The sequence below is a fragment of the Sturnira hondurensis genome, unplaced genomic scaffold, assembly GCF_014824575.4.
Source record: "Sturnira hondurensis isolate 20B ecotype Veracruz unplaced genomic scaffold, ASM1482457v3 Scaffold0022215, whole genome shotgun sequence".
NCBI classification, from domain to species: Eukaryota; Metazoa; Chordata; class Mammalia; order Chiroptera; family Phyllostomidae; genus Sturnira; species Sturnira hondurensis.
In genome coordinates this window covers 7,755,737-7,782,726 of record NW_028094846.1, presented here as the reverse complement: position 1 = coordinate 7,782,726, position 26,990 = coordinate 7,755,737, and the positions used below count along the sequence as shown (strand labels likewise).

Here is a 26,990-nt window from a genome sequence, read left to right as displayed (position 1 = left end):
ACATACACTCCAAAGCAAAACCCTTTTCGATTAGGGGGGTTTCAATGTGTGCATTTGCAGGAGGAGAAATTAAGCCGTAGAAAAAAAAAAATCAAGTCCATACACAGGTTACCAGGGGAGGAATCAGAGATACAGCTGCTTGGGAAATTATAACACGGAATAACTGGGAAAAAAATGAATGAGATGATCTTAGGAAGCATTTTATGAGCAAATAAAAATTAAGGGTTCACACTGAATAAATTCTTAGTATGTGCCAAGCATTCCAAGCGTCTTGTAGGTATCAATGAATATAATGTTTAAAACGTCTCCATAAAGGGGAAAATATAATTACCCTCATTTTATGGATGAGGAAATTGAGGCAGAGATAAGTTAATTTCCCAGAAGGTAACAAGCACCCAGAGGTGGGAGAGCCAGAGTTTTAAACAGAGGTTACCTGCCTCCATGACCCACCGACCTGGCCCCGTGCTATGCCATCTCCCCGAGGGACTCCAAGGGGCAAGCGTGATGCTGCAGGCGGAAGAGTGTGTGAGTGTGTGTGTCAGGGTTGGGGCTGGATTCCACGCACAAAGGACGAGAGGCATGGGATGCCGTGGAGGCAGAATTAGTCGCAAGGCCTCGGCTGGGGCTGGAAGGTTCCGTCGCTGGGGGTGCTCAGTGGTTTTCTCTTTGACTTCACTAAGTTTCTTCTTGCCCTTCGGAGCCCTTCATGAAATTACGGTAATGAGGGAAACGTCTGTGAATGGATTTTGAGTCAGAAAGTGGTAGAATGTGATTATGGAATGAATTAACCTGCTTCTTTCCAGCATCCGAACCCCTCAGAAGGCAGTGCCAGAGAGCAGCCTGAGCTATTCAAAGAATAGATGTGCGTTTCTGATTTTTCATTTAGTAGGTTTTTTTTCAGAACTAAAATAATCTAGGCTCCTTTTTCCCCCTAGGAAAAGGATATTTTCTACATATCAATTAATTGACACACATTACTTCAATTAAGCCATCATCTTTTTTCAATTAATACAACAAATTATCTTCATTTTGCTTTAGCGAGTTCTCTTCAAATCTTCTCTCACTGTGTGTGTTTTGCAGTGAGTAGCCTGAGAAAGCAAATGTTTCCAATGTGAGGGACACCCCCATGGCAAGTGCCTGTAGAGCAGCGAGGCCATCCCATGCAGGGAGCTGGAGGGTGACCAGAGCTCTCCGACGTGGCCTTTACCTGTACAAGGTGTTCGCGCTGCACTCTTAGGGGTTCTTCAGGAAACTGCTGTAATTAACAGAAGTGGAGTTCCTTCCCCATTATATTTTAGATTAGCCTGAAGTGAACAACATACATTTCTGCCAAAGGCTTCACATGCCCACAAAAGGATGAGTAACAACCAAAACGAAGTTTAGGAACGGTGTAATCCAGTTTGGAGGGTAAAATCCGATGTGTTCGATAAAAGCAGTTGTACATACCTACCCCCAGAATATTTTAGCTCTAACTGAAAATCTCTATCAATATTCTGAAGTGATTGTAGTTATCTTCATCCCAAATTGCTTAACGCTAATGGTCCAGATTGTCAATAAATGATGCTTCTGATGTACAGGAGGTTGGAAATTTTCCCAGAATGCAAAGGGAGCTGCAGGAGGAGAGCAGAACAGCAGTGTTAAGCCTCAGGCAACAGAGCTCCAGGGGTCCTTGGGCTTGGACCTGGGCCCGGGCCAGCTCTGGGTCTGTAGCATAAGGCGCTCCATGAGAGCACTGAGTGCTTAAGGTGTTCCTCATTTGAAAGCTGTAGATGAAAAGAGATGCCTCCCATCATAGCTACTGAACGTATGGCCCCAACCACCCCAGAGCACTGTGTTCCTCCACGGTACTCAAGGTCAACAGTAACGCTGCCATCGGGAGTCCCCGACAGGGTCTCCCTGCAGGGTCCTGGCTCCCCACAGGGATGAAGATGGAAGACGCAGAAAGAGCCCAGCTGAGTCTCCAGCAGCTGCCCCCTGAGGCACCACTTCTTGGGCTGGGAAACTGAGAACATTGATCTGGCCCCCATGAAGAGTCATTACCTAGGAAACCTCCCTCCCCAGGCAGCCTTGAGGGAGAGAGTACTTAAACCAAAGAATCCATAGTTTCAAAACAAAAGCAAAGCTTTGTGGTGATGAACCCTGCAGCCTGCAGTGTGGATGGTGGTCCTGAGGCCCGGACAGCCGGATTTCTCCGTTTCCAGGTTCTGATGAATGTATCTTTCCACCTCAGTGTGGGAAGCCCAGTCAGGCCCATCTCCAGGGTCACTGATGTGGAAATTCATACAGACACACTTCTTGTGTCCTGAGTGTATGCCGTACCCCCCAGCTGTGGCACCCCTGTAGGCTGGACACCCGTGTGGATGTGCCCCTGAGAGCCAGGAGCCCTTTGTTTCCCCTGAGTGGGACCCTGGGCAGGTGCACTGCAGAGGGAATCGACATTGCTCCCGGCAGAGCGAACCCACCAGCACATGCTCACACGGGGCAGCATTTCTCAGAATGGGCTCTACATCTCTGAGGGGCTGAGAGAGGTCTCAAGGCCGCCGTGGAACCCGGGGCACCCAGCACCACCTCAAAAACAATGGTAGAAAGAATGCTCCCCAAAGTAGGGAACAGTCCCCCTCTCTGACCTATTTCCAGTGACCTCTGTTGGTGGGAGGTACCCTCCTCCAAACCCCCGGGTCTGAAGGGACTTCGGTGCTGAAAGGGTCTGAGCTTTCAAGTCTCCATCTGGTTATTTTGGTATGAACCATCTTATAAGAAAAAAAATGTGATTGATTTTCCTTGAAAACTTAAGGAAGACACATGACAGGCTATTGAATAAAATATTTAAGAACTTTGAAGCCAAACGGATGGATTGGCCTTAAGCCAAAGACAGTTTTCTTGTCGTTTTTCCCGTGACTTGACTTTGTCTATGTCAACTGTCAACCAGCGACCATGGGAAAACTTCTCACATACCAGCCAGTTCTGGGTACCTGCAAACGTCTTTGTTTTCAAAACCCACCTTTCTTTTGGGGAGGTGCCTTTTCCCAAAGACCTCGAGACTGGCCAGTTAGATATAGGAACCCCAATAAAGCCTGCTGGCTATTGTACCATGAACTTTCCGAGAGTTCCAGACACAAAACAGCCTTTTCTTTCCTCGTTTTCTATCAGTACACCTCACATCCAGGGCCAGGGCTTCCATCACAGGAACCAACCCACCAGGCTAAGACATTACTATTTTTTTCTTTTTCGTAGGGCTCACATCCGCCATCTTGAAAAATTCACATCAACAAGGATAGCCAGAACCAACATGTACACATTGAGGGATGTCACTTATCTCCCCCAGTGACTCAGCTAAGATGGTCTTATGGTCTCTAACTGGACATGTGAGAGGCTGAGGGATCTGTCATGTTTTGGCTCTTGAGCAGAAGGCAAGACTTCTACACGCATCACATCATCAGGAGATTTCTGTCTCATCAACAGATTATTGTAATGCCCTTGACCATGAGAGCCTTGACTGCCGTAATGAATAAGACATGATCAGTCTGAGCTATAAAAAGAAATGATAATAAACACCATAACCTCTTATATTGGTGTAGAGCTTTCTTTTAGATTTTTTTAAATGTACACAATTTTCATACATGCTCAACTATTTTATCTATGCAAACACCTTGGAGAAGAGGAAGAGGAAACATCGCTACTCAACTGTTAGCTTTTACAGGTTAACAAACTGAAGGGACAGGGAAACTGAGGAAGTGGCCTGAGTCTCGGTCAATCAGCAGCAGAGTGTGTTGGGAAAGCAGGTCCTGCTATGAGTGATTTCTTGCCTTTGTCCAGAACTGGTGCACAAGCTCAGAGGCCACTGGACACCTCTGTCAGACTTCTCCAGAAATTCTGCTGCCTTGTTTACTACGGTGTCCGGGAGACATCCCTAGGCAGGAAGGCTTCCATCCGGAGCCATTCGGTCACATGACATCCAGACCCTGCAACTCTGGAGTCACCAGAGCAGAGGGGAAGCCAGCCCTCCCCAGAAGCCCACTGTCCCCGTCCCTCCCACTGTCTGGAAGAATTCAAGAAGCCTGGCGTGGAGGTAATTTAACAGCCTGCTGTGTTCTCAAACAACGGCCCCTAAACAATGATTGGCCAATTTCATTCTAATCTTCCCAATTTTGCTCTAATTAAAATCAAGCTGCAGCTTTCAACAGTTTAATTAAAGCTGATTGGGAGAGATGCGGAGGGGAGACTCAAGCTTAAAGGAGAGGAAGAGACCAGTGTTTGGGGAATCTCACTCTGCCCCGCTGGGGCTCAGGGGCCTGGAGAGGGCTCTGAGCATTGTGCGGAATACAAACAGACACGTTGGACCAGAGGACCCGTGGATCTGTGAGAATGGAGGGTGACTGAAAAGGAGCTACGGTCTGTGTTTTCCCAGGTACAGAAACCCCAGCTCTGCCCTGCCCTCCCAACCTGCTCCCCACACCCACAGGCCCTCTGTTGAACTGTGGAGAAACGGTGCTGTTCCCCACTCCGCGCCTGCCCTAGTCCTTGTCTTTGCTCTGCCGGCGGCTAGCCCATGCTATGCTTGTCCCCAGCACCTGTCCACGAGCTCCCCACGATCTACTCAACTCCAAGGAATCCCCTCAGACTGGCGGTTCTGCCCATTAGTCTACAAGTTTATTCCCTTTGCAAGGAGATAGCACTTCTGGGATTTGGGTGCACTTACTTTTCATATGGGCGACTCTTCTTTGGACTAAATAATTTTAGTTCTTTTAATACAGTTGCCAGGTCCCTAGACCCTTAGGTTCAACCTTTTCTGCTTGCAATCTAGTCAATATATTTTTAAATTTATTTATTAATATGTTTATTGATGAGAGAGAGAGAAGAAAAAAACATTGGTCCGCTGCCTCCCTTTTATTTCCTTTATTAATGCACTTAAATATTGTATTCATTTTTTTAAAGACAAGTATTCTTGGCTAACCGTAATGTTATAATCAGCCAAACCTCACATGTTTTTCAACCCCAGATTTCTTTTTTCACAGCTAAGTCAGGTTTCCTGTACGTTATGTATGTGAAGTTGACATTCTCCTCCTTCTTGCACTCTGCCCCTTGAGGCCGAGACTGGAAGGTGCTCTTTAAGCTGTTTCTATTTCCCCGCTAAGGGCACAGCCATTTTCGTGTTCCAGCTGTCTCTGCACGAAGTGCGGCCCTGTGTCTGAACCAGGGTGGAGCCGGTAGATCTGCCATGAAATCCTTCACGCTCTCTCCTTCCTTGTCCACCAGGACCGGGGAGGACTCTGAGGTCCCCAGAGGGACTAGGGAGCGTGACTCTTTCTCCTGAATGATTTCAGGAAGTAAACTCCTTCCAACCCTTCCATAAATTACACTGGAATGTGACATGAGAAAAAAATGGAAAACTTCTCTCGGGGACTGTTTGCACCTGCTTTAGCTTACTCCGATGAATACTACCTGGATTATGTCCGTCTCATACTCCAGCCTGGCAAAATGAACTTCACTCTGGATTGTATTGCCCGCCTAGACTAGGGTCCCTTTCGGTTACCTGGTTTTTCACTGTCTCTGTGGCCAAACATCCATGCCCCTGTTTCTCTACAGCTCAGTGGCAGTCCCCTACAAGGTCTCTTCCTGTTTCCTTAGTCTAGGTGGGAAAGGATGCTGGTCTCGAGGCCTTGACTTTGTATGCCGGCCGTGGGGCCGTGGCATGTGAGCCACTGCTGCAGGAAAATCACCTGCCACTGTGTGGGATTTATTTTGAACTACCTATGTAACAGTAAAATCAATGGATAGATTCACTCAGGCTCCAGTTAGGGTGAGCAGCATGTGGGTTTTACATGATAAATCTGATTGGAAATTTCAGCAGAAAGAGTTTAATAGAGCAAGACAGCCCCATCTTTCCTTCCTCTTTATCCACTAAGTCTTCCTTCATTTTCTCTTCTGCTTCTCAAGTCTCTCTATGCAACTGTTTTCTATATGTACTCTCAGGAGAGCTGCCACAAAATGGAAGAACATTTATCTTGAAATAAACCAAATTCGGTTGGTTTCAGTTATCACTATAGAGTCCTATAAGGAAAGGCCCATTTTTCTGCCCATTTTACTGGTGAGAAAACTGAGGCATGGACACAGAATAACGTGTGTAAGTTCACACAATTAGAAGTAGCATAACAGCAATTTAAACAGTAGTGTGAGTCCAGAGCCTGGAGGCTCGGCCACTTGCCTACTGCTTCAGGTCAGCCAGTCGCAGGACATCCTGTTCCTACTGACTGGTTTTACTCCCCATCACATCCTCGCATGTGGCCGACATGCTCCTGGAAGCTGGAGAGACAGAGATGAGATCAGATGCGCTCTTTGCCTGAAAAGAAAAGGAAGGCAGGCAGGGATGGAGGGGGAAAAAAACAAAGGAGGAAGGAAGGAAATAAGTAGCAGAAATATGAAAAGATTCGAGGGAAATCATAAGTAGGAACAGTTCTTAAAGGAGTCAGAAAAGACTTCCTAGAGAGGTGATGTTTAAATGGGTTTGAAAGCTGAGAAGGAACTCAGCTGGCAAAAAACCAGAAGGGACTTCGAAGGAAGAAGGACTAGAACGTGGACAGACACGCGGCGCTCTAGGAGTCTTCGCGTCGGGCCCCATCTGTAGACCTTCCCAGGGGCTGGAACAAAGGAGAAGCAGGAAGATACAGTGCTGCGTGATCGGCAATGCACAGCCAGTATTCACGGAATACTTGTTAAAATAGAGAAAGGGTGAATTTGGAAGGGACTTTCGTTCCAAAAAAAATGCATTTGGATTTGATCATTTGGGCACCAAGCAACAAGAAAAAAACTTTTGTTAGGTTGGATTGGAAGAGAGAGAGAAATCCACGTGGTAAATGATGAAGCCGGGAGAAGAGAGAAGAGGCTGGATCCTGAGACAGAAGTCACGTGGTGCGCGTGGTGGGCGGGGCTGGGGAAGTGGGCGGAGGTCCCGCAGCCTGGTGGCTGCTCACAGCTGGGAGCACAGCAAAGGCCATGGGAGACCCAAACAGTGTGGTAGGCAGCACAGCGAGTGCCGTGTAGGCTCTCATTGTACCACAGAAACTAAGCCCAGAATCAGAGCAAGAGGGAGGTGGATGCTATTCTTGCAGAAGCTGAGGAGAAAGGACTTTTTTCCTACATTTAACTTGAATGGAAAACCTGTGTTCTTTCGCCACAAGCCCAGCATTTATCTCCAACTTTTCTTGAAGCGGTTCTGAAGGAGAGTCCCCACTCTTCCCGAGGCGTGCCTGGGACCCAGTGCCACCCAGTGTCAGCCTCTGAGAGCAGCCCAGAATGCAGGACGTTAAAGACACCCAGGGAAGGAAAATGCCTGCCCCGGGAAGCTCCAGAATGTGGACAGAATTCCTGAGCAAGCAAGCTCATAGGAGCCAGAATTGGTTCAGATAAAAGAAAAAATCTATGTCAAAATAAACTTCTTATTTCTTCTTTATGAAGATGAAAAGGGGGGAGTTTGGGAAGAGAGTGTGAGGGGTGGGGAAGGCGAGGAAAGAACTTCTGAAGGGTGGTGATGGCATGCCGACAGGCCTGAGAAGTGGGGAGAGGGAGAAGCGTCGTCAGGTGTCTGGAGTTGTGCTGTGAAGAGGAGGCACTGGGACTTATTCATGAGGAAGAGGGGGAAGCAAAGTCAGGGCCCCAGGAAGTGGCCTTATGGGGAGACTGGTTCCCCATCAGGAAGACCGTTACAGTGTTAGGGGCCGTCAGATGAAAATTGGCTCCGTGCACGCGCAGGCGTGGAACTGCGCAAGCCCAGCCCGTGGACCGCCTTCTTGGGGGTTTTTAGAGTGGTTGTCTGCATTGGGCAGGAAATAGCTGCTGTTCAAGCTTCCTTCTCATTCACACATTCAAGCATCGAGCTTGGCTCAGTTCCGTCCTGTCACCCATGTCCCTGGGCTTCCTTGCTCACCCCCACACACACTGTCTTTGCCCCCTTGGCCTCTTGTCCCGGGCCAACCTCTAAGTCTGTGGTTCCCAGATTTAGTCTCCTGGCCTTCAGGACCCCTCATGGACCCCACCCTACTCTGTGGTCACAGAAGACAAAAGAATGTGTTATCAGATTCTGTGGCCACACCCCTTCTAGCAAGTCCCATTTGGGCATGAGGTTCCAGTTCCTGAGGCCAGCATTCTAGGACTCTTTGCATCGCCTGCCTTTGCATCCTCATGGTCTTTATCCAACTCACCCCTTAGAACATCCACAGGACCAACTGAGCCAGAGGCTGGCCGGCCGCGCTGAAGTTTACCTCTGTTACTAGTAAACCAACTATGTGGCTGATGCCGAGGGATCATCAGGCGTTTCCATGCCTCTGTGGATCCAGGGGAACTCAGTCCCCAAAGAGCTTTTCTTCCTGTCCCTCCTCCGTCACCAGCATGTCCCCAGGTAAGGCCCGGACTCTCCCGGCACACAAGGAAAATGAGAATTTCCCTGGCACAGGGCTGGTAATGAGGGCCCGGAGCAGAGCTGGTCTTGGTGACCTCATTTTCCTCCCACCAGAGCCTCCCGCCCGGCCAGTGAAACTTCGTGCTCCGACTCATTCTGACGTCCAGAGCTTGTTTGTTCTTGGCAGGCAGAGGGGGAAAGAGAGCACATGCTTCTGTGCTCAGGGGAGAGCCTGCCCCGGAGGCCAAATCACGTGCAGAGGGCGAAACACTGCAGGCAGGCAAAGGAGCCTCTGCCAGGTTACCGCACCATCCCCAAACTCTGTGCCCATATCAGAGCCCCAACAGGCCCACACGCAAACCTACAAACCCTAAAACTGGCTCAGGAGTCCTGCCTTAGTCTCTTTCACGGCTTCCTCCGATCCCACAGTGTGCTGTGCATGCGGAGGGGAAGAGGGAGTGACCCAGAGGACGTGTCAACCTCGTCACCGGAAGCAACTCCCCAGTGACAAAGTAGGCCAGCCAGCAGAGGTCACTTTCTGCACCAACTGCCTGCCACAGACTTCTTCAGTTGCTTTATTAGGTTCCGGCAAATCAGTCCGATGGACCAGCGGGCTCCAGTTGTCTTTAATTCAAGTCAGGGATGGGTTGTGAGGGTGGGAATCCAGGTTCAAACCTGCATCTCCCGCCCAGCGTTATGCTAATAAATCTGTCCCACTGGCCCTCAGGGCCCTGTGAGCACTTCCCATTCCTTCAGGGGAAGACAGGTGACCGGCATGGGACTCCTCACACGCTGCACTTGCTGCCTTGTGGACCTCAAGCCACTTCCATCCGCTGGCTCAAGGGGTCTTCCTTAGGGTCCAAGCTCCCTGAGGCCTGGGCTGTGTCTCGTTCATGGCCGTGACCCCAGTGCTTGTGCCATGGCCAGCTCATGCAGACGCTCAATAAATGTGCCGAGTAAATAAATGTACCATGAGCAACTCAGTGTTCTAAGCCCATTATGGACTGAAATAATTTTCTTGTGGGAGATGTGGGAAGCCCTGAAGTGGGATAAATGTGGCAGAAGCTGAATAAAGAAAAAAAAATTGAGATTCCCTGACCCAGAAAAAGCTCTTCTCTTGAGAAGAAAAAAAAAGAGAAAGAAAAAGGAGAGCCCACGTGACTGGCCAGCGTCTGCCTGCATCTGTGTCATGGCAGTTTCTAGATGGAGCTTACCTCACTCCTTTCTCCACGTACACGTCCCTAAGTAGCAATTCATTCATGAATAAAATTAATTATTTCTCAAAGCAAAAATTAATCCTCTTTTTCTCTGCCTGACTGACTCAATATCTCTCCACTAAATCTCATCTGAAAATAAAACCAATTTTGCCTTCCTCCCCTTGGCCATCCTGCATTCTTCCTTTACTTCTTGTACATTTTTTTCATCTATTCTTTGCAGACCACCTTTGCGATCCTCTTTCAAAGCCAGGATGGATAACCCAAGTGTGGCCCCAAAAGACATGGGAATATTGGGGGCAAGTCATTTTGTCCTGGGGGAACCTGGGAATTTGTTCCGAGTCGGCATCTGAGGGCCAGTCCACCCATCCGTCCCTGCGAATGCTCTAAATGGCTTCCTCTCCACAGCCCTGGCGCTGCCGTGTCCTGGTGTGCTCTCCGGTGTGTGTGTTGTCCCTCCAACTAGATGGCTCAGCCCCCAGAAATCAGTAACACCCTGTTTTCTCCATCTCTCACAGCCTGCTGCGCTGCCCAGAATGCTTTGCACAAAGAAATGCCCCATAAATACCCGTGAGAGGACCAAGTGAGCACATTGCAAGACGTGGTAAGCTTCCCCTGAATTCCACTGTGTCTGCGTAAACGATGCTGGATTTTCTGTTTACAGCACCCTAAAACCCTGCTCACCGTGTCCCGACCACGGGAATAGTCCCACATGAAAGGAACAGCCTTTGGTCCGACCTTCTACCTCCATACAATCACTTCTCCTTTACTCATTCCCCTGTAATGCAGAAACACGGCGTGCCCCGCTGTGACTTCTTTGAAACTGTGCCCTGGCAGATACCAGTGTGTGCGGGAGCCTTTGGACATTTTGGAGGGACAGGGTGTGGTGGAAATAACACACTGGGGCAGAGTGTGGGACCCAGTCACCTGCATCGGGACATTGACATCAGACATGAATGGGACATTGCTATGCCTTTGGGTTTACTGTCTGCCACGCCAGTCCCCAAGCTGTCCGTCCACCTGGCGAGTTCCCATTCATCCACCTGGGATTGGCCTACACATCACCTTTTCTTCCAGCCTTCCATGGCCTTTCTTTGCTGAACGACCTGGCACTTTCTCCAAATGGACGCATCTGTAAGTTCCATCAGATCGAGAGTGCTGTCCTCCTGTTCACGGTGTGTGATGAGATTCTTCTAGAAGCAGAAGCACAGCCCTCCAAAATGCTGATTGAATAGTGCCACGTCCTGGGTTCTTGAACTTCAGGTGCTTGTTGGTGCTCCTTCCCCCCGCTCCAAAAGAGGAGAACATGTTCTCACTCCGTTCTTCGTGCTTCGTGCTCCGTGTAGGTCTGTTGCACGGGTGTGGCATTTTCCACACCAGAGATGGGGCTGGGATGCTGCAACGCTGATTCAAGAGCCCGGGCCCCGTGGGACTCATCGTCCCAATGCGTCTGGGAAGAAAGTTTTTGGCAAAGTTTTTATGCCGAGTCTGTTATTTGGATGACGTAGGATATGTCACAGGGACTGCACATTTAGCCAGCCCTGAACTCTTGATTAAAGCAAACTCTAAACACTTTCTCTTGTCCCCATCACCTCTGTGGACCGAGAAACAGTGCCTGGGCCTGGACATGCAGGCTGGTCGTTGCCACGTTGCCTCTCATTTTGCTCTCTCTCGTTTGGCTCTAGTCTGTGCACCATGCCGCTCTCTCCTTCCATCCTCACAGACTCCCTTGTTGTCCAAATATAAACCCAGTGAGAAGTTCAGAGGTCAACAGTTTAGTCGAGTGATGGTCACTTTGCAGGAGACCTCCCTGCCTTCCCTGCCTGTTCCCCCACCCCCCACCCCCTGCCCCCCCACCCGCTGCTAAGTGGCGACAGCCTTCCCCTACCCCAGTAGCTGTAATGAATGCCTAGTAAACCACTGGGATTTACCCAGGCAGACTGAGGTTGCCCTCTATTTACATCGACTGTGATCTCTTAATTGGCGATGGTGCTCCTCCCAGGGTTTGTGTTTACCCAAATCAGTGTTTGTTCGTCCGTGAGAAGTGGTCGGGATGATAAATCAGCTCTGGGGTTCTGATTGCCCTGCAGCTGTTCTCTGCTTCCTCACCTCCCCGGCTCCCAGGAGGCACCCACAGGCTGGTTCTAGGCCCCCCAGCCTTTTTTGCCTTTAAATTTTTCTCCCAGCTGCTGGATCTATCCTTAAGGGTTCATGTGCCTTGGCTCTGATAACTCCTAAATTTAACCTCCCTTGATTACGATTCTGTTCCATTTGTAACATCTCCTGGCAATATTCTCACTACTTCCAGGGCATCGTGGGAGATGCTGCCTTCCCGCAAAGCCTTCAGTCCCTCCACCGTGGTCATTCCTGCTCTCCGCTTGGTGTCCCAAGCACTTCATGTAACCCATACTGTACTTCTCAGGCTTCAACGTCACACGGTCATCCAGGGCTGCTGTGAAAGTGTGGATCCTGATGCTGTAGGTCTGCGGTGGAGCCTGAGGTGCTGAGAATTTTTCCCAGCTCCTGGCAAGGCCAAGGCTGCTGGGTCACAGACCACACGTGGCACAGTCTGGGTCAGACACTTGCTTCTTCCTCTTTCTTGCTTCCCTCAATTGTAAGCTATTCCATATCTTATGTTTCACCCTGATGAATTCATTGCAAACCGATTTTCTTTTCTAAGGGTTATTGCCCCGGTGCCTGCTGAAAACTTCTTTTTGCGTTCAATGCCCTTGTTCACCTCCTCATCTGATTCTGCCCCGCTTGCCCTGGGGGTGTTTGCAGATGCACCGGCTAACACACTCCCCTGCCTCGAAGCTGCCTTTGGGTACCACTCCACCCTCTTGGTTTTCAGCTTTGTTCTACTTCGGTTCTCAAAATTCACAAACTGTGGCTAGAACATCATGAGAGTATAATGTTCTTTTTTGTCAGTGAGGATATCTATTTCATATGTTTTTGTTTATTTTTCTCCCAAAAGATTTCCACTGTAGTCTCAGGTCCTTCCTTTCTAAGCAAACCAACCAACCAACAAATAAACAAAACAGGAAGCTAGAAATGGAGGTGATTCTGACGCAGGTCAATAATTTGGAATTACACCTAGCAGTACTTTCCTTCTAACCACCCTGTGATACTCATGGTTCTGTAGGATTTCTAACTCTCTCTCCTAATTTTAATTTATTCTCTCTGAGTTTTAAGTGTTTCATCGTAGTGGCTTGGCTTTTTTCCAATCCCATGATTATCTTTCTATTAAGGCCTTAATACAAAAAGAAATGTAAAAAAAAAGAAACCCAGCCTGCTCATTACTTTGATTTGTAGCAAAGAGAGAATGGAGCATTACCACGAGTGTTTCGAGAAACCATATTTACATTTGCATCAGCTCCATTTGGGTGCCTGATTAGGTTGCGTGTCATGATGAAGACGCCCTTACCAGTCCGAGGGAAGTGGCGTGGCCTAGAGTAATGAGCAGCAGACTTCAAGTCAGGAGCCCCGGGTGCTATTTCTGGCTGTGACACTCTACCTCTCTGACCTTGAACAAGTAAGTCTGTCTCATTGCCTAGGACCCTAATAGCCTCCATCTGCCTCACAGGGCTGCTGTGAGGGGTTGGTCACTGAGTGTTTAATACAGTAGAAGCTATGGAGTGAAGCAAGGAGGGGGGTGGGTGGGGTCACGACTGGAATGGAAGGTAGGGTCCTTGCTCTCATGGCCCTAACCACTAGCCTCTTAAGAGACAGGTCTGAGAAGTGGGCTGATTGCTCAGCTGGTGACCCGCCAGGGCTTGTGGTTACACCGAGAGGTTGGTTAGTGAAATTTAAAAGCCTGCCAAAGATTGGGTGAGATGATCGAGCCATCCTGTTAGGTAAGAAGGCTTAACGAGAGCACATGCTGTCTTTGTTCTCTAACGGCAACATGCAAGGTTGTTCGTGTCAGCCCCAGGACCAGGAGCTGGCAGTGACCGGTCCTGCAGGACATCCTAGGGAAGGCCAGCTCAGTCAGCAATCCCCGGCCTCAGGGGAAAGACCTCTACCTGTGGTGACTCTGAAACATGCTGGGGACCATCTGCTTCCTCTGGGAAGCCCGTAAGACCAGGAAGAGCGAGCCCAGAGGAGACCCATTCATTCTTCAGTTGAGTTCCTCTCCCAGCTGATAGATTGATTGGAGGACAAAGGTTACCATGCTTTTTTAAAAAAGAAAAAGAACCATTTTTCTCTTTCTTGTGTACGTTGTTAAATGTGGAGCCCTCAGCAGACAACATAAAGATAGCGCCTGTGGCTCCCATCTTGTGACCATTCTTGCACTGGCTGAAATTGATGGTGGACAATCTAATAATGATGAGGAGTACTTATTAAGCGCTGTTTCTAAGTGCTCTGCATCAACTAGCACATTTGCTTTTCACATGAATTTATTAGAGGGGCACATGTTTGTCCTGGTTTTACAGAAGAAGAAATTGGGAAGCAATGAAATTAAATGTTTTGCCCAGCATTATGCAGCTAGGAAGCTGCAGCCCCAGGCTTAGAACCCAGGTCAGCTGGTCCAGAGCCTTCATCCTGCAGCCCCCAGGCCTACATGGAAATGAACTTGAAATGGAGACAGCAGCCAATGCCGGGGGCTGTGGTTAGAGGGGGTCAGAGCTATTCCAGAATGACCAGCCATCTCCTCAAAGCGGGGACACACGCTGATATCCAAACGAGGATACGTGGGAAGCAGAGCTTGCTATTAGCACTTTGTTATGTACTGGTTCCAATCTGTCCACACAGCCAGACGGGAAGGAGGGTCCCGCTCCTGGCGCAAGAGAGTTTACCCTCACCCTGGAAAGTCTTCCTCTTCCCCATCACAGTTCACCTCCTTTTCTCTGTGGAGTGCACACGTGGGCACCCCTTGTTTTCTATGGACCAAAGCTCTCTTAAAGAATTGAGTGAAAGGCAAATTCTGCTTGAGACTGCATATTGTACCACAGAACCTTCCTGATATTCTCTGTGAGTTTTTTAAAAAACATTTTATTTATTTATCTTTAGAGGAGAAGGGAAGGAGAGAGGGAGAGAAACATCCATGTATGGCCGCCTCTCATGAGTCCTCTGCTGGGAACTGGCCTGCAACCCAGGCATGTGCCCTGACTGGGAATCGAACCGCGATCCTGTGGTTCGCAGGCCCGCGCTCAATCCACTGAGCTACACCAGCCAGGGCTCTCTGTGAGCTTTTTCTCTCTCTACCCTTTGCATGAAATGGCCTTCTGGTCGCTGGGGTAACCCTTCATGTGTACCCCACCAGTTTTCTGTGACCTGCTTTTGTCCAAGGAAGCAAGTCCTTGAATTTGCCAGAGCGAGTTGCCACGGGAGAGACCAAAGGGGAAGGGACGAGAGTGACTTCCCACAGGGATAATATAGACCCCTATAACAAGTGTCCACGGGTCCACCGCTTCGCTTAATAGCTACAGGCAGAACTCCCAGAATGCTCCTGGGGCAGCCATGCGTGACCATTCTTTCATCCCCCCACCAAAGGGTCACAAATCAGAATGCGGCACGCCTGTCAGAATGACTGGTTACTGTTTCCCCGGGTACAGGTTCATGTGCAATAACTGACCCCAGAGGAGCAGAATGGCACAGCGCGAGAGCTTGTCACGTTAAATGATCGGAAAACCGTTACCGACTGATAGAACAGTTGATGGGGCAGAAGTGATTACACCGCCTCCTCCCCGCGGGCCAGCGCCGACCTGCCACCAGGCCCTCCGTGGCTGCCAGGCGAGGGGGGGGGATGGGGCTTGACGAGAAGAAAACTTTATCAAAGAGGGAAATCAAGGGTCGACTCCCTCTAGTTCCTAGAGCCCTTTGAAGTGGATGGTGGTATGGGACTCCCAGCCTGACATTTCAATTCCAACGCACTTTTTGAAAATATATTTTTGGTGATAACAGTGTTTCTGAAAGATTTGGGGAAAACTGAAAAATTTGAGGTATATTAAGTCTTATTTTCTTGGACTGGGGGAATTTGCTGCTTAAACACCTTCAAGGATAGATTTTTCTCTCTCTTGGAGGGATGGAAATATAAATTCTTTGAAAAAGGGGAAGCACCACCTTGAATTTACCTTATAGGAATTTTGTTTGAGGGGGAGCCTATGTAGTTTCTCACAGATTTGCTGAAAGTCAAGTTAAGCCACTCCTAGCCTCGGGGGCCCTGTGTGAATTTCCACCGTAATCTTCGGAGGGCGGCGAGGGCCAGAGCCCTCCCAAGTCCCTCCCAAGACCAGACTAGACCTAAACATGGATCTAGGTGAGCTGGGCAGGTACTTCTTGGGGGTTTGTTTCCGTGAACCTCCACACCCACCAGCACCTCAGCACCCTTTGTCTGCAGGTGCCTGTGGGAAGCACGCACCAGGACGTAGGTCTCCATAAATGGCAGCTCTCACCACGTGGGAATCTCCCAGGGTTGAATACTATACAACCTCATTTCTGAGACCCCGTAGTAATCCAAACAGATGCCATGGTAATTGCAGAAGTTTTGGTAATGGTAATACCAAAAAGAACCAGATTCTGGGGTCCGGCTAGTAGGAAACTACTCTTGGCTCACCACTTACTAGCTGTGTGTCCTTTGGCAGGTCCCCTAACTTCTCTGGACCTCAATTTCCTCATTTGTAAGAAGGGAGGAGACTTTTTTCTCCAACACCGAGTTGCTGGAAGGATTCAGTGAGTAAACATACGGAAGTGCTCGATCTAGCAAGTGGTCCAACACATGAGTATGTTCTCACAACTGGACGTGCAAGAACCACACAGTTGTGTAAGAGCAGCAACCGTGTCTAGATGCTAAGAGAATCATTCGTTTTCTGGCTATTTTTCTCCTTGTGCGTTCTTCATATTTTCTCTCATTTGCTGCATTAGGAGCTCATTTGCAGTTGGGCCATAAATGTCCTTGGTAAGGAGAAAAACTCAGCCAGGCTCCCAGGGTTGTTTGAAGACTAAGGGGGTGGTGAGGGGGCCCCGGGCAGGCGTGATGAAGAGAGGATCAGTGCGCAGGCGGACTGGACGCACCAGGCATTGGAATTCAGGGCTGCACTCAAGGGAGCCCCGAGGTGAGGATTTAGAAGTGCCTCCTGCTTTGGGAGTGTTGGCCCAGCACTGGGAACTACCTGTCCCTTGTCGCATGGACCAGGCGGGCCCCATGCTTGACTTTGAACTAGCTCGGATGCTGCCATGCTGCCGAGGACAGTCCCAGGGGCCAGGGCCTTCTGGCGCACGTCCGTGAGCAAGGCCAGTCCAGGCAAGGGTGCTGACAAGGGTGAGGGCCACCTCCTCCCTGACCCCGCAGAGCTCCCCAGACCGGCGGGGCAGGAACGGGAGCGCTCCTGCCTTCATTTGCATGTCCGGGTAATTGCAACTCATAAAAGTATCTAACCCATTAGTTAAAACCCAGCCCCAGCATTTGAGTTCAACCCCCTGCCGCCCCACTGGCTACACGCTGACTGGATGCCGCCTCATTTGTCCTCAATTTATAAGCAGCACGGCCTATAAATAGAAACCCTTTTGCTAAATTCCCCAGGAGGCAGCAGCAGGTCTCCCAGCCTGTATGTTTTCTTCTTCCTTTTTTTAAACACCAACATGACAGGCTGCGTTCTCCTGCCCACCGCCTGCTCCTCCGGCCCTCACCGCCAGTTCAGTCTGTGGGCCTGCTTGATGGCCCAGTGTTCCCCCGTCCCCATCCCTGACGGGGCCTGCCCGGGCTGGGCCTTTTATCTCGGTCCAGGCGGGATGTCCCCACTCACCTGTAGATCCGGTACCTGGTGGTGAACCCTTGGCGGTACCGCTCCACGAAGTCAGTGTACTCCTGCGCGCGGTGGAAGGGGCCCCGGTCTGTGAGCAGCCAGTCCAGGGACGGCTGACCGGCAGGGGGTGCATGCTGCTCCGGGACCACGGCGGCGGCCGTGGCCGAGACAGCCAGCACCCAACCGGGCAGGCCCAGTGCCAGCAGGGTTGCCCACGGGGCCGCCGCCGGCCGGAGCCCTCTAAACTGAGTGCCGCACTGCCACCTCATGCTTCTCCAGGGCAGTTGGTGTCTTCATTCTCTCGCCACACTCTCCCCCTCTGTGCGGCTCCTCCAGGGCCCCTGGAACCAGAAAAGCACACACACACAGATGTCAGGTCTTGCCCCCACGGATGGGCCTGGGAGCACCAGATGCCCCTGGGAAGGACCCATGCTAGGAATCCTTCAGCCTCTGGACGCACCTTCCTGCTGGGCACTGAGCATTCACCTCTGCAAACGACCCTACAGTGCACGCCACTGCCGTCGTTCTACAGAGGAGAAGGGGAGGTGTCGAGAGGTTGGGAAGAAAGTTGCTTAAATTCAAGTAGCTTTTAAGTGAAGAAAGCAGAACTTTGCGCTTAGGTGCTCTGGCCCTTAACTGCTGTTGTGTTTTGCCTCCCATGTTTCTCATGTTGACCCAACACCGTCCACTTCTGTCTTCCCCTCTCAAAGGTGTTCACGGTCTTTCAGCCTCACAGACGGTGTGCTGCCTCTAGAAGTTTGGTGTAAGGCCTAGAGCAGCCCCGTTTTTCAGGTGGCAAATTGTGGTGGGGGGGGGGAAGTGATGAGGTCCCATCCCTGCTATGACACTGGGTGAACTTGGGCAAATCACCCCCCTTCTCTGGATTCAGTTTTCTCTTCTTGAAAATAAAGACGCTTTGGACAGCTGGTCCCTCTTCTACGGAAGGTGTTGCAGGGGTGGGGATAGAACAGGCCATCAGATGGCCCCATCGCCATCAGGAGAGGGCCGGTCACACACGCAAGGGCACCTGCCCTTTTCTCTCTCGCCTCACAGGGCAACATGGAAGCTCCCCGAGGGCAGGGCTGTGTCCCTTCCTGGCTGCTGAGCCTACACTGAGGCCTTCAGAGACCCTTCTTAAAGGAATGAATGCGTTCACGCCCTGTCCCTTCTGAATAGAAGGGAAAGTACCAGGAAAGAAGGCCTTGACCATCAAAACTCTTGGCTTCCTTGTGACTCATCAGAGGCCTCAGCTTTCCCGGGGCTGCACTTGGCCTAAGGATAGCTGCAACCTGTGTAAACCTCTGGGCAGATGCAGGGGACCAATGCACAACCACGCTGCTTTCTTCAGTCTTGTTTCCAGCACGTGCTATCAGAGCCTTGCCCCCCTCCCTCCACCAGCACCCCTTCAGCATGTGCCAGAAGGCCTTCCAACCCCTCAGCCCTTCTAATTTGTGGCTTTAAGGACTTTCTGTGGCTGCCCAAACCCAGAGATGGGCTCTCTGGGGATGAAGCAACAGGTGGGAGTTCCCCGGCACTTCCAAAGTCCTGCAAGGACAGGCACAGTGGTTTTAGCATTTGGTTCACATCCCCTTCCAGAGTACCCCAGTACGCTCTGGGATGGTCCCAGTTCAACAAAACCGCCAGGCATCCCTGGGACCAGTGTGAGCCTCGAAGAGACTGCGGGGGGGGGGGGGGGGCTGGGACCAAATATCAGTCCAGGACACTCCCGGCTTAAAGGCCAGCCCGAGTCTGAGATGTCCGAGACTCCGCCTCCAGGCGGGATGCTCTCACAAGAGTGGCAGTTCCTGCTTATAAGGATGGAGGGGCACAAACGTGGGTGTCTGCCCATCCTGTGTCACTCCCCGGCTCCAGCTGGGAGGGAGGAGGTACTTCTACGTGCCGGGCGAGGCTAAGGAGCTGCCCCAGTTACCGCTCACGGGAAGAGAGTTCCGTGGGCATTGCTGGTGTAGGTTTACATTTCCCTGGGACTCGGAGGAAGTGAGCTGGGCAGAGGCAGGGGGAGAATACGGGCCTAGAGCTGCCCCCACCCCCGGCCCTAGCCCATGCACGCTGTGCTGCCCGCAGAGCGAAAGCAGGCAGCAGACAGACCCACGCTGCACGGACTGGGTGAGAGAAGGGCCGGAGGAATAGTGGGGCAATGCCTGCCCTGCCCAGTCTTAGAAGACATTGTAACATTCGGATAATTAAAGTAGGTGATAGGACTCACACACCGAATGGGCAGATCCATGACACAGAGCAGACAGCTCAAAAACAGGGCTTATTATACGTGAGAACGTAATATATATATATATTTTAAAAAGCATTACCGACTAATTGGGCATGGGATGGAAAATTTTATACATCACATCGGAAAATTAGTTCTAGATGGATTAAAACGTTAAATGTAAGAAATGAAATCATAGAAGGAAGAAAAATCCCCAAGTGTTTTATGCCAAGCATGCATTCCTTTTCAATTGGGCAGAAAGTGATGTCAGTGGAAAGGAGGACTGGGCCGTGCACACGAAGGCAGGCGTTTTCACTCAGATACAGCCTGCTGAAGGCGCCCCGCACACTCCTCGTTTCATCACTCACCCAGCCATTTACCGAGGAGCATTCATTGAGGACTCCGGGTGCCAGACACCGTGCTAAGCATGGTGCTAAGCTCTGGTAATTCAGAGGCAGGGGCCCGGTGCCTTATCTGAAACGCTACCACTAGTGATTAATTCCTCCCGTAAAATACCATTTTTAAAGGCATCGGAAGGAGGTGGGAATGTTTATTTTGGAGGCGGGGGCTCTGTGACCCAACAGTCAGATAGACGTGTCCTGACGGGTGGGAAGTCATGACACAGTGAAAGGCGGGATTCTAAACTGGCCCCAAGTTCTCAGCCTCCTTCAGTGCACCCCTTCTAGAACCTCCTCCCCTTGAGTGTGGACAGGACCTACAAATAAGACGGAACACCACGCTGGTGGTCAGGTCACTGGTCAGTTGGCCATTGAAGAGGGAAGTTCCCTTGGGTGGGCCTGGCCTAATCAGGCGAACCTTGAGACATAGGTGACATATCGGAGTGACAAGCCTCTGCTGCCCTGGAAGAAAGCAAACAGCCACACCGAGAACAGCTTGTGGGGGCCACACGACAAGGGATTGTAGCTGGCCTCCCAGAGCCAATTCCCAGTCAGTCGCTAGGAAGAAAAGGAGAATGTTGGTTCCATGACCTCAAGAAAATGAACCCTGCCAACAGCTCTGTGAGCCTGGACGCACCCCCTAAGCTCCCCATGAGAATTGTTTCCTTGGCTGATGCCTTGATGTCAGGCTGGCAAGGCCCTGAGCAGAGGACCCCCGCACGCCCATACCTGGGCCTGACATACAGAAATATCAAGATAGTAAATTCGTCGTTTATTGTTTTATGCCATTAAGTTGGTGGTGACTTGTTCACGGCAATAGAAAAATAAGACAGACATGTAAAAGACAACTGCCACCTACCCCCTCACCCCCTTCTCACAAGGCCTGGCCTGGCGAAGGTACTTCATGCTCCCGGAAGACTAGATGTTACTCTCGGCGTGAGAAAACAGGAGCCGGCGGGTCCTTGAGCAGAGCGCTGTCAATCATCTCCCCTGAATCCAACCGCCTCCCCGCACCACCTGTCTAGATTACAGATCCCTCTAGGTCAGAGGCCAGGTGGCTGTTTTGTAAATCCAACACTCACACATAGGGCGTCCTCAAAAACAGGTGAAGAGTCAGTTGCATGCATTTCTCCTGGGGTGGGGTGGGAGTGGTCACTGTGAGCCCGCGACGGCATGCGGCCTTGGCAGGGGGCCTCTGAACCTCTTGGCACCCCGGGCTGTAATGCGGAGGCTGGTAGGGACTGGGGATAGACAGCAAGAGGGAAGAGCAGGGCGCTCTTTGAAAGAAGAGTCCACGTGCGCCTCTGGGCCTTCTCTGTTTGTGATGACGCTTCCCCAGAGCTCACGTTGGGCTGGAACCTGCCTAGTTACAGGAGCCTCAGCTTTAGAATCAGACGGTGCTGGTTGCTGGGCGGAGTCTGCTGAGCGCAGCAGGAGCGCCTGGGCTCCGCTCCCACCGCTCCCCCACCCCCCACCCCAACCAAGAAGCCGGCCTTTCGGCTCCTGCTTTCCATCCCACTGGTTTCAAGGCGTTAGGACTGAAAAAGGTCTCTTTTCAAGAAAGAGAAGTTTTAAACAGATTTCAAAACTTTCTTTGGAGAGAAAGCTCTAGAAGATGCTCCTTTACTTTGAAAAGACAAAATAATTGCTGCGTTGACAGTCGTGTTAAAAATCAGGCCCGGTAAGGGAGCAGCTTCTGGCCATTTTCTGTTTAAGCTCCACAAATGGTGTCCCTGGAAAAATTTGTATTCGCAGCCTGTCGAGTAATGTTTAACTGTCTCAGTTCTCAGGACTTCGATGGCATCACCCGTATTCAGCAGGTTAGACAGTTAGCATGTTCCCCAGGGCATGTCCTTGTGTCTTTGTGTCCTTGTGTCCTGAAGCTGACCGTGTGAGCAATCCCCTGTGGCACCTGTCGGTAGATTAAAGTAATGGCGAGGGTAGTAGCCCTTTGGTGAAAAATTATAAATTTACTCGTGAAAGCCCAATAATTGCACTCACTTAGACCATATTGCGAAGGCGGAGTTTTACATGGGTCCGAATAACAAACTAGCTTTGGACCAAAGGTCCAAGTGAAATAAGTCCCGAGTTTTCCTTTGTGAGTACGTTTGTGCAAATCTGTCCTCGAATCAGGCGTGCCACTGTTTTGTCAGCAGGGAAAATCAGGTGTGGATGGGGTCACTCAAGAAGTGGCCCGTGCAGTCTTCTGAATGGGACATCTTGGAGGAATCCTGTCCCCGCCACGCAGAGCTGATCGCCCCACTGAGGCCCCTGGGGACCCCTGTGTCCTCCTGGTGACCCCAAACTCCAAGGCAGAGCAGTTACCATTCCAGATATCTGCCGCTCATGTACTTACTATATCTCAGCAACTGAGATAGCAACTTCCCCCTTTGAACTTCCCTGCAGAGAAGGAATTACATGTTAGAGGGTTAAGGAGATGGCTAAGCTCTGGTCAGAGGCCAGGAAAAAAGCAGAAGTAGCTGTGAAATCAGGATTGGAAAGAACAAAATGGTTAATCTTGCTAACCCTTCTCATCGATAAACACCCATAGAAATCATTTCACATTCGTGCAGAACTTCTGCTTATGAAGTGCGCGGGTAATAAAATCGTATTCAATCCTCACCTCCCCGACTGTCGGCTCCCCCTTTAATGGATGCGAATACCGAGGCTGGCCACCCGAGGCCACGCGTTCCGGTGGCAGACCCCGGTCTACAGACTCCAGACCCTGGAGTATTTACCCCATCTCACTGCACCGTCGACAGGATTTACAGCTATAAAAACCGTGAGGACTTTGCCACTTACAAGTTGGTGTTCTTGGGAGCAAGAAATGTCCCTCTGGGGGTTCTCCTTTGGTCATCAGCAAAGTGACTTATGGGGTAATAGGAGCCCCCTGCCCCTGCCCAGTGCTGAGGTCCCGTCCTTCTGTGCAGACACAAGGGTCTCAGAGAGACAAGGGCAGAGGCAGCGAGCTTCTGTTTTCAGCAGGAAGCTCTGTGTTTTGGGAAAGGAATGAGGCCTAAGAGAAGGGAGGGGGAGAGCAGGAATCCCGGCCCGTGGGAGCGCTGACATTTAATACAGTGATTAGGCAGTGACGTTAAATAAGTGTTCAAGTCATTTGAGTGGTTAATTGGCCAACTCTACTGAGATGTTTTTCTCCATGCATCTGAGGGTGACCACGGTACAGACTCAGAGAAAGAGTTGTTTGTTTTGTTAAGCGTGACATCTTGGCTCAGAACCTCTTGTTCTGAGCAGAAAAAGAGGGTGGCCAGGAGAAGTGGCAGGACTTTGTGGGGTGGGGGCTCCAAAAGGGCAGAGGTGGACGTGGCTGCTGTCCCATCAGTGACTGTTACTCTCCCATCTTGTTGGGCTGACCTGCCAGCCTCAGTCAAGGTGAAACATAATGTTTTCTCCCCAATAACATGCCCAGGATGCCCCAGGTGAGCCCAGGCTGCCACTGTCCTCTCCTGGCTGTGGGACATGACCTTCTGGTTCACCTCCAGAGCTGGCATGGAACTGGTGTTTCTCCACTGCTAGTGAGGGAATGACCTAGAATAGGCGAGACCCAGGATACCTTCCCTGCGTGGAAGCAGGTTAACCACTATCTTTGAGCAAAGGTACAAGCTAATCACAATTGCTCTTTACTAAATGGTCTCACACTCACCCGAGACCTTCGAGAGGAGAGACTGGGAGAGGGAAGGTGAGTTGCTGGAGGCCCCTCCTCCGGGACACAGAGATGAAACTCGAATATTCCAAGTCCAAGGCCTTACGCTTCCTATTCCTCCTCCCCACTCACCTCCGTCCATCAGTCAGTCAGCTATTGAGTGATCTGTGTGCACAGGACTGTGCCCGGTGATGGGGTATGTCTGCTGATTGCGACAGACCCAGCACTGGCCTCGCAAAGCAGAAACAAAACACAGGACTTGAGGGGCTCCTGTGATGAGCTTAAAAGAGCGATGATATCCTCTCTCTCTCTCTCTCTCTCTCCGTTTTTCTTTCTCTCTCACACACACAGAGCTTTAGTGACATTAGACATTGTAGGCACCGTCCCCTCGGAGCCCCAAATTTATAGGTCTCTGCTGTGTGATAACTAGCCCTTCCCGTATCAAGGACAGATTCATCTGTCAGTTGCAGAGGCTTCAGCCTTGCCAGCTGATGTCCTTGGCACTTTCCTCGGAGGACAAACTAACCACCAGGCTTGCCCAGAGCCCTGCGTGATCCAGTTCAGGTCACAGTGCACAGACCAGGGAGGCCCCTGTGCCCCAGACTGTCCACTGAGGTCAGGGGGTCTCCAGGAAAGAGAAAGACGGCACTGCCCATCAAAGGGAACTTGCCCCTGAAAAGCGGCACATCCCACAGCGCTCAACACCTCGACTCCATGCAGACTGACTGTTCTCAGACCACAACCCACAACACTCCTTCTGGAAGACGCCCCAGCAGCTCGGTGGCCCTGACAGCAAAGCAGCCTGCCTCCCCCTGCCCTGCGCTTGGACAGTCCCTCCCATCAGCTGCCCCGCAGCGAACCACCTGCCTGCAACAGGCACACACCGCCTAGCCAGAATGCCTGGCTGCTCTCGTTGGCTCCCCCTCTGTTGCCTCAGACTCCTCATCGGCTTCAGAGCTGCCATCCTCGTCATCACCAGTTGTGTTCAGTTAGTCTGGGCCAGACACTGGTCTAAAAACTCCACGTGCTGACGCATTTCATTCTGGAAACACCTCCATGAGATCGATACTGTGAAACTTCCATGTCACAGAGGAGAAAACTCGAGAACAGAGAAGCCAGTGAAGTTCCTGGGAATCCGCAGTACAGCCCAGGTGATCTGTAACCCTGAAACCCACAGACTTCCTCTGGAGTCACAGGAGGTGACCCTGGATCCCTGTGGGCGACTTGCATTTAAAAAATGGCTGTGGATTGATGCAGAGTCTAGACTCTTCAGAGTACGAAGCAGAACTCACCGTCAATCACATTCCTGGATTGGACAGCGCCATCTGCACGTCTGCTCTCGGGGAAGCCATGTGGCTTTCGCTTAGACGGACGGTCAGCATGGCCTTATGGGAAGGCAGTTATATTTCGCTGCACTAAAATCCATAAGGTCAAGAGTGTTCCCCCAAACCTGGGCACTGGTGCACAACCCCCAATTGCCAGTTCCCTGGGTGCCCCTGAGTCACAAGACTTCCTTCTCCAACCGCCAAACTGAACAGAGCCTCGGCCCAAGTTCCCCACCCCACTCCCTTCTGCCCGATCTCAGCAGTGCCTGCCAAGGTGAGTGCTCATGCCTGTGCTGGCTCCTGCACCCGCGCCCAGCTCCCCCACCTCCTTCATAGGCAGATGGACCTCCCATCCCAGACTTGCCTGCCCCCCCACCTGGTTCTGGATAGCACTGCCCCCTCTTTCTTTGGCCGTTGGATTGGTCTTCCTGTTACCGAGATCGTCTGAATTCTGCCAACTGGTCCCCGCCTCTGGGTATGCCCAGCCACTCTCCTAGGGTCCACCCACTGATGCTGGCTTAGCCAGTCACCCCAACCCCTGGCAGACAGCTGGCTCCATCCTCCAGAGAGGAAACCTCTGTTCTGCCTTTTTCCCACCAGCCTGGCTCCACCACTTAAGCCCCAGCTCGCCTCCCAGCACAGCGAGCCTCTGCACTCACACGGTAGTTGAAGGGTTTCAGGCAGGCCTGGGAAGCCAACACAAACCTACCCTGATCACACAGAGACTGCTCATCACTGCGCAGGCTGCGGAGCTGAGGGGGCTGACGGCTAACTCCATCCCAACCTGCAGCCGGCGGCGCTCTTCCCGGTCCCAGCTTCCCGCCAGAGCTGTTGCCGAACCTGAACTTTCAGCCCCAGCTCTGCCCCGTTCGAGCCTTGGCACGGACAGGAATGTAAAATGACAATGCCCTGCGCTGGGCCAAACAGCACAGGGCCGCTGAGACGGTACGGAGGCAGCTGTGACCAGCAAACACATTGTTTCCGGGATTGTGTTTGTAAATATATGAGCTGCCTGACAGCTTGCGGAATTAAATATAGATGCTACATCACAAGCCCTCGCTCAAATAAACTATATGCTGCTCAGTGAATGTCAATAAGAACACTGAAAAAGAATCATTACCCCTTTCCGGAGTGGAGTCCAAAAAACTCAGCCCCGAGTGATTTCCTTTTTTGTTTGTTTTTTAAGTGGTTTGCTTGCTTGCTTGCTTGTTTGTTCGTTTGATGAAAGTGACTCCCCCGACCTCCCCAGGCTTTTGTCAGGTGCTGGTGGGCAGCGTGGGGCTGGGGGTAGTTATGAGGAGACAGGCTGGGAAGAGTCAGGTTGCTACATTGGTGTGATGACACTGGTGGGGTGGCAGAAGCCATCTGGGAGGTCACCAGGTAGAGGAGGAAGTCACAGTCAACTTTTGGGGACCTCAGGGCATCCATTTCTAAAAGTAGGGTCCATGGCTCACTGGTGGTCGTTGGAAAAGACCTTTGGACGGAGGGCAAACACCCATCGCTCTGAATCTTCTCTTCAGCATTTGAGCCACATGACTCACCTTGCCTTGTGCTGACTCCTCCAGGCCGCTTGCATGTGGGTGGGTTCCCTGGAGTCAGTAACCCTGCCCGGCAGTCAGCGCCCTGGACCAGCTTCCTGAGCACCTTCCTAGTTCAGCTGAGCAGGCTTGTATTCCCGGTGGTAATGCCAGGCCGGAAGGGCCCTGCCCCGGCCACCCGCTGAAATGCCCCCTCTGGGAGATGGTCCGAGAGGAAGGTGCTGTGAATTCCGGGCAGCCTTGGCGCTGTCTCGGGGAGTTAAGGTTGTACTTGTGCCGGTCATTTGGAATTTATTCCACTGCTATGTTTCTGCCAGCTTTATTTATTTGTTTGTGGTGTTTCCTCTCCGATTCCTTTTTTGCCTCCCTTGTCCCTTTCCTTCTTTTTTATTTTATTGTATTTTTTTATTTATCCCCCATAAATCCTCTTCCACCTCCCCTACCACCTCGACCCCCCCCCCAATCACCTCGCTATTGTTGGTGTACGTGA

The 26,990-nt window shown here is 51.1% G+C and overlaps 1 protein-coding gene across 1 annotated transcript in view; it reads right to left on the bottom strand.

Annotated features, from left to right (window-relative positions):
* The window catches only part of BRINP2 (BMP/retinoic acid inducible neural specific 2), a 90,549-nt gene that overhangs the window by 27,845 nt on the left and 35,714 nt on the right, over positions 1 to 26,990 (bottom strand). Inside the window, exon 2 of the mRNA XM_037035126.1 lies at positions 17,355 to 17,695. Coding sequence (XP_036891021.1) covers positions 17,355 to 17,623 — 269 coding nt within the window. The 5' untranslated portion in view covers positions 17,624 to 17,695. The remainder of the gene's footprint in view (positions 1 to 17,354; positions 17,696 to 26,990) is intronic.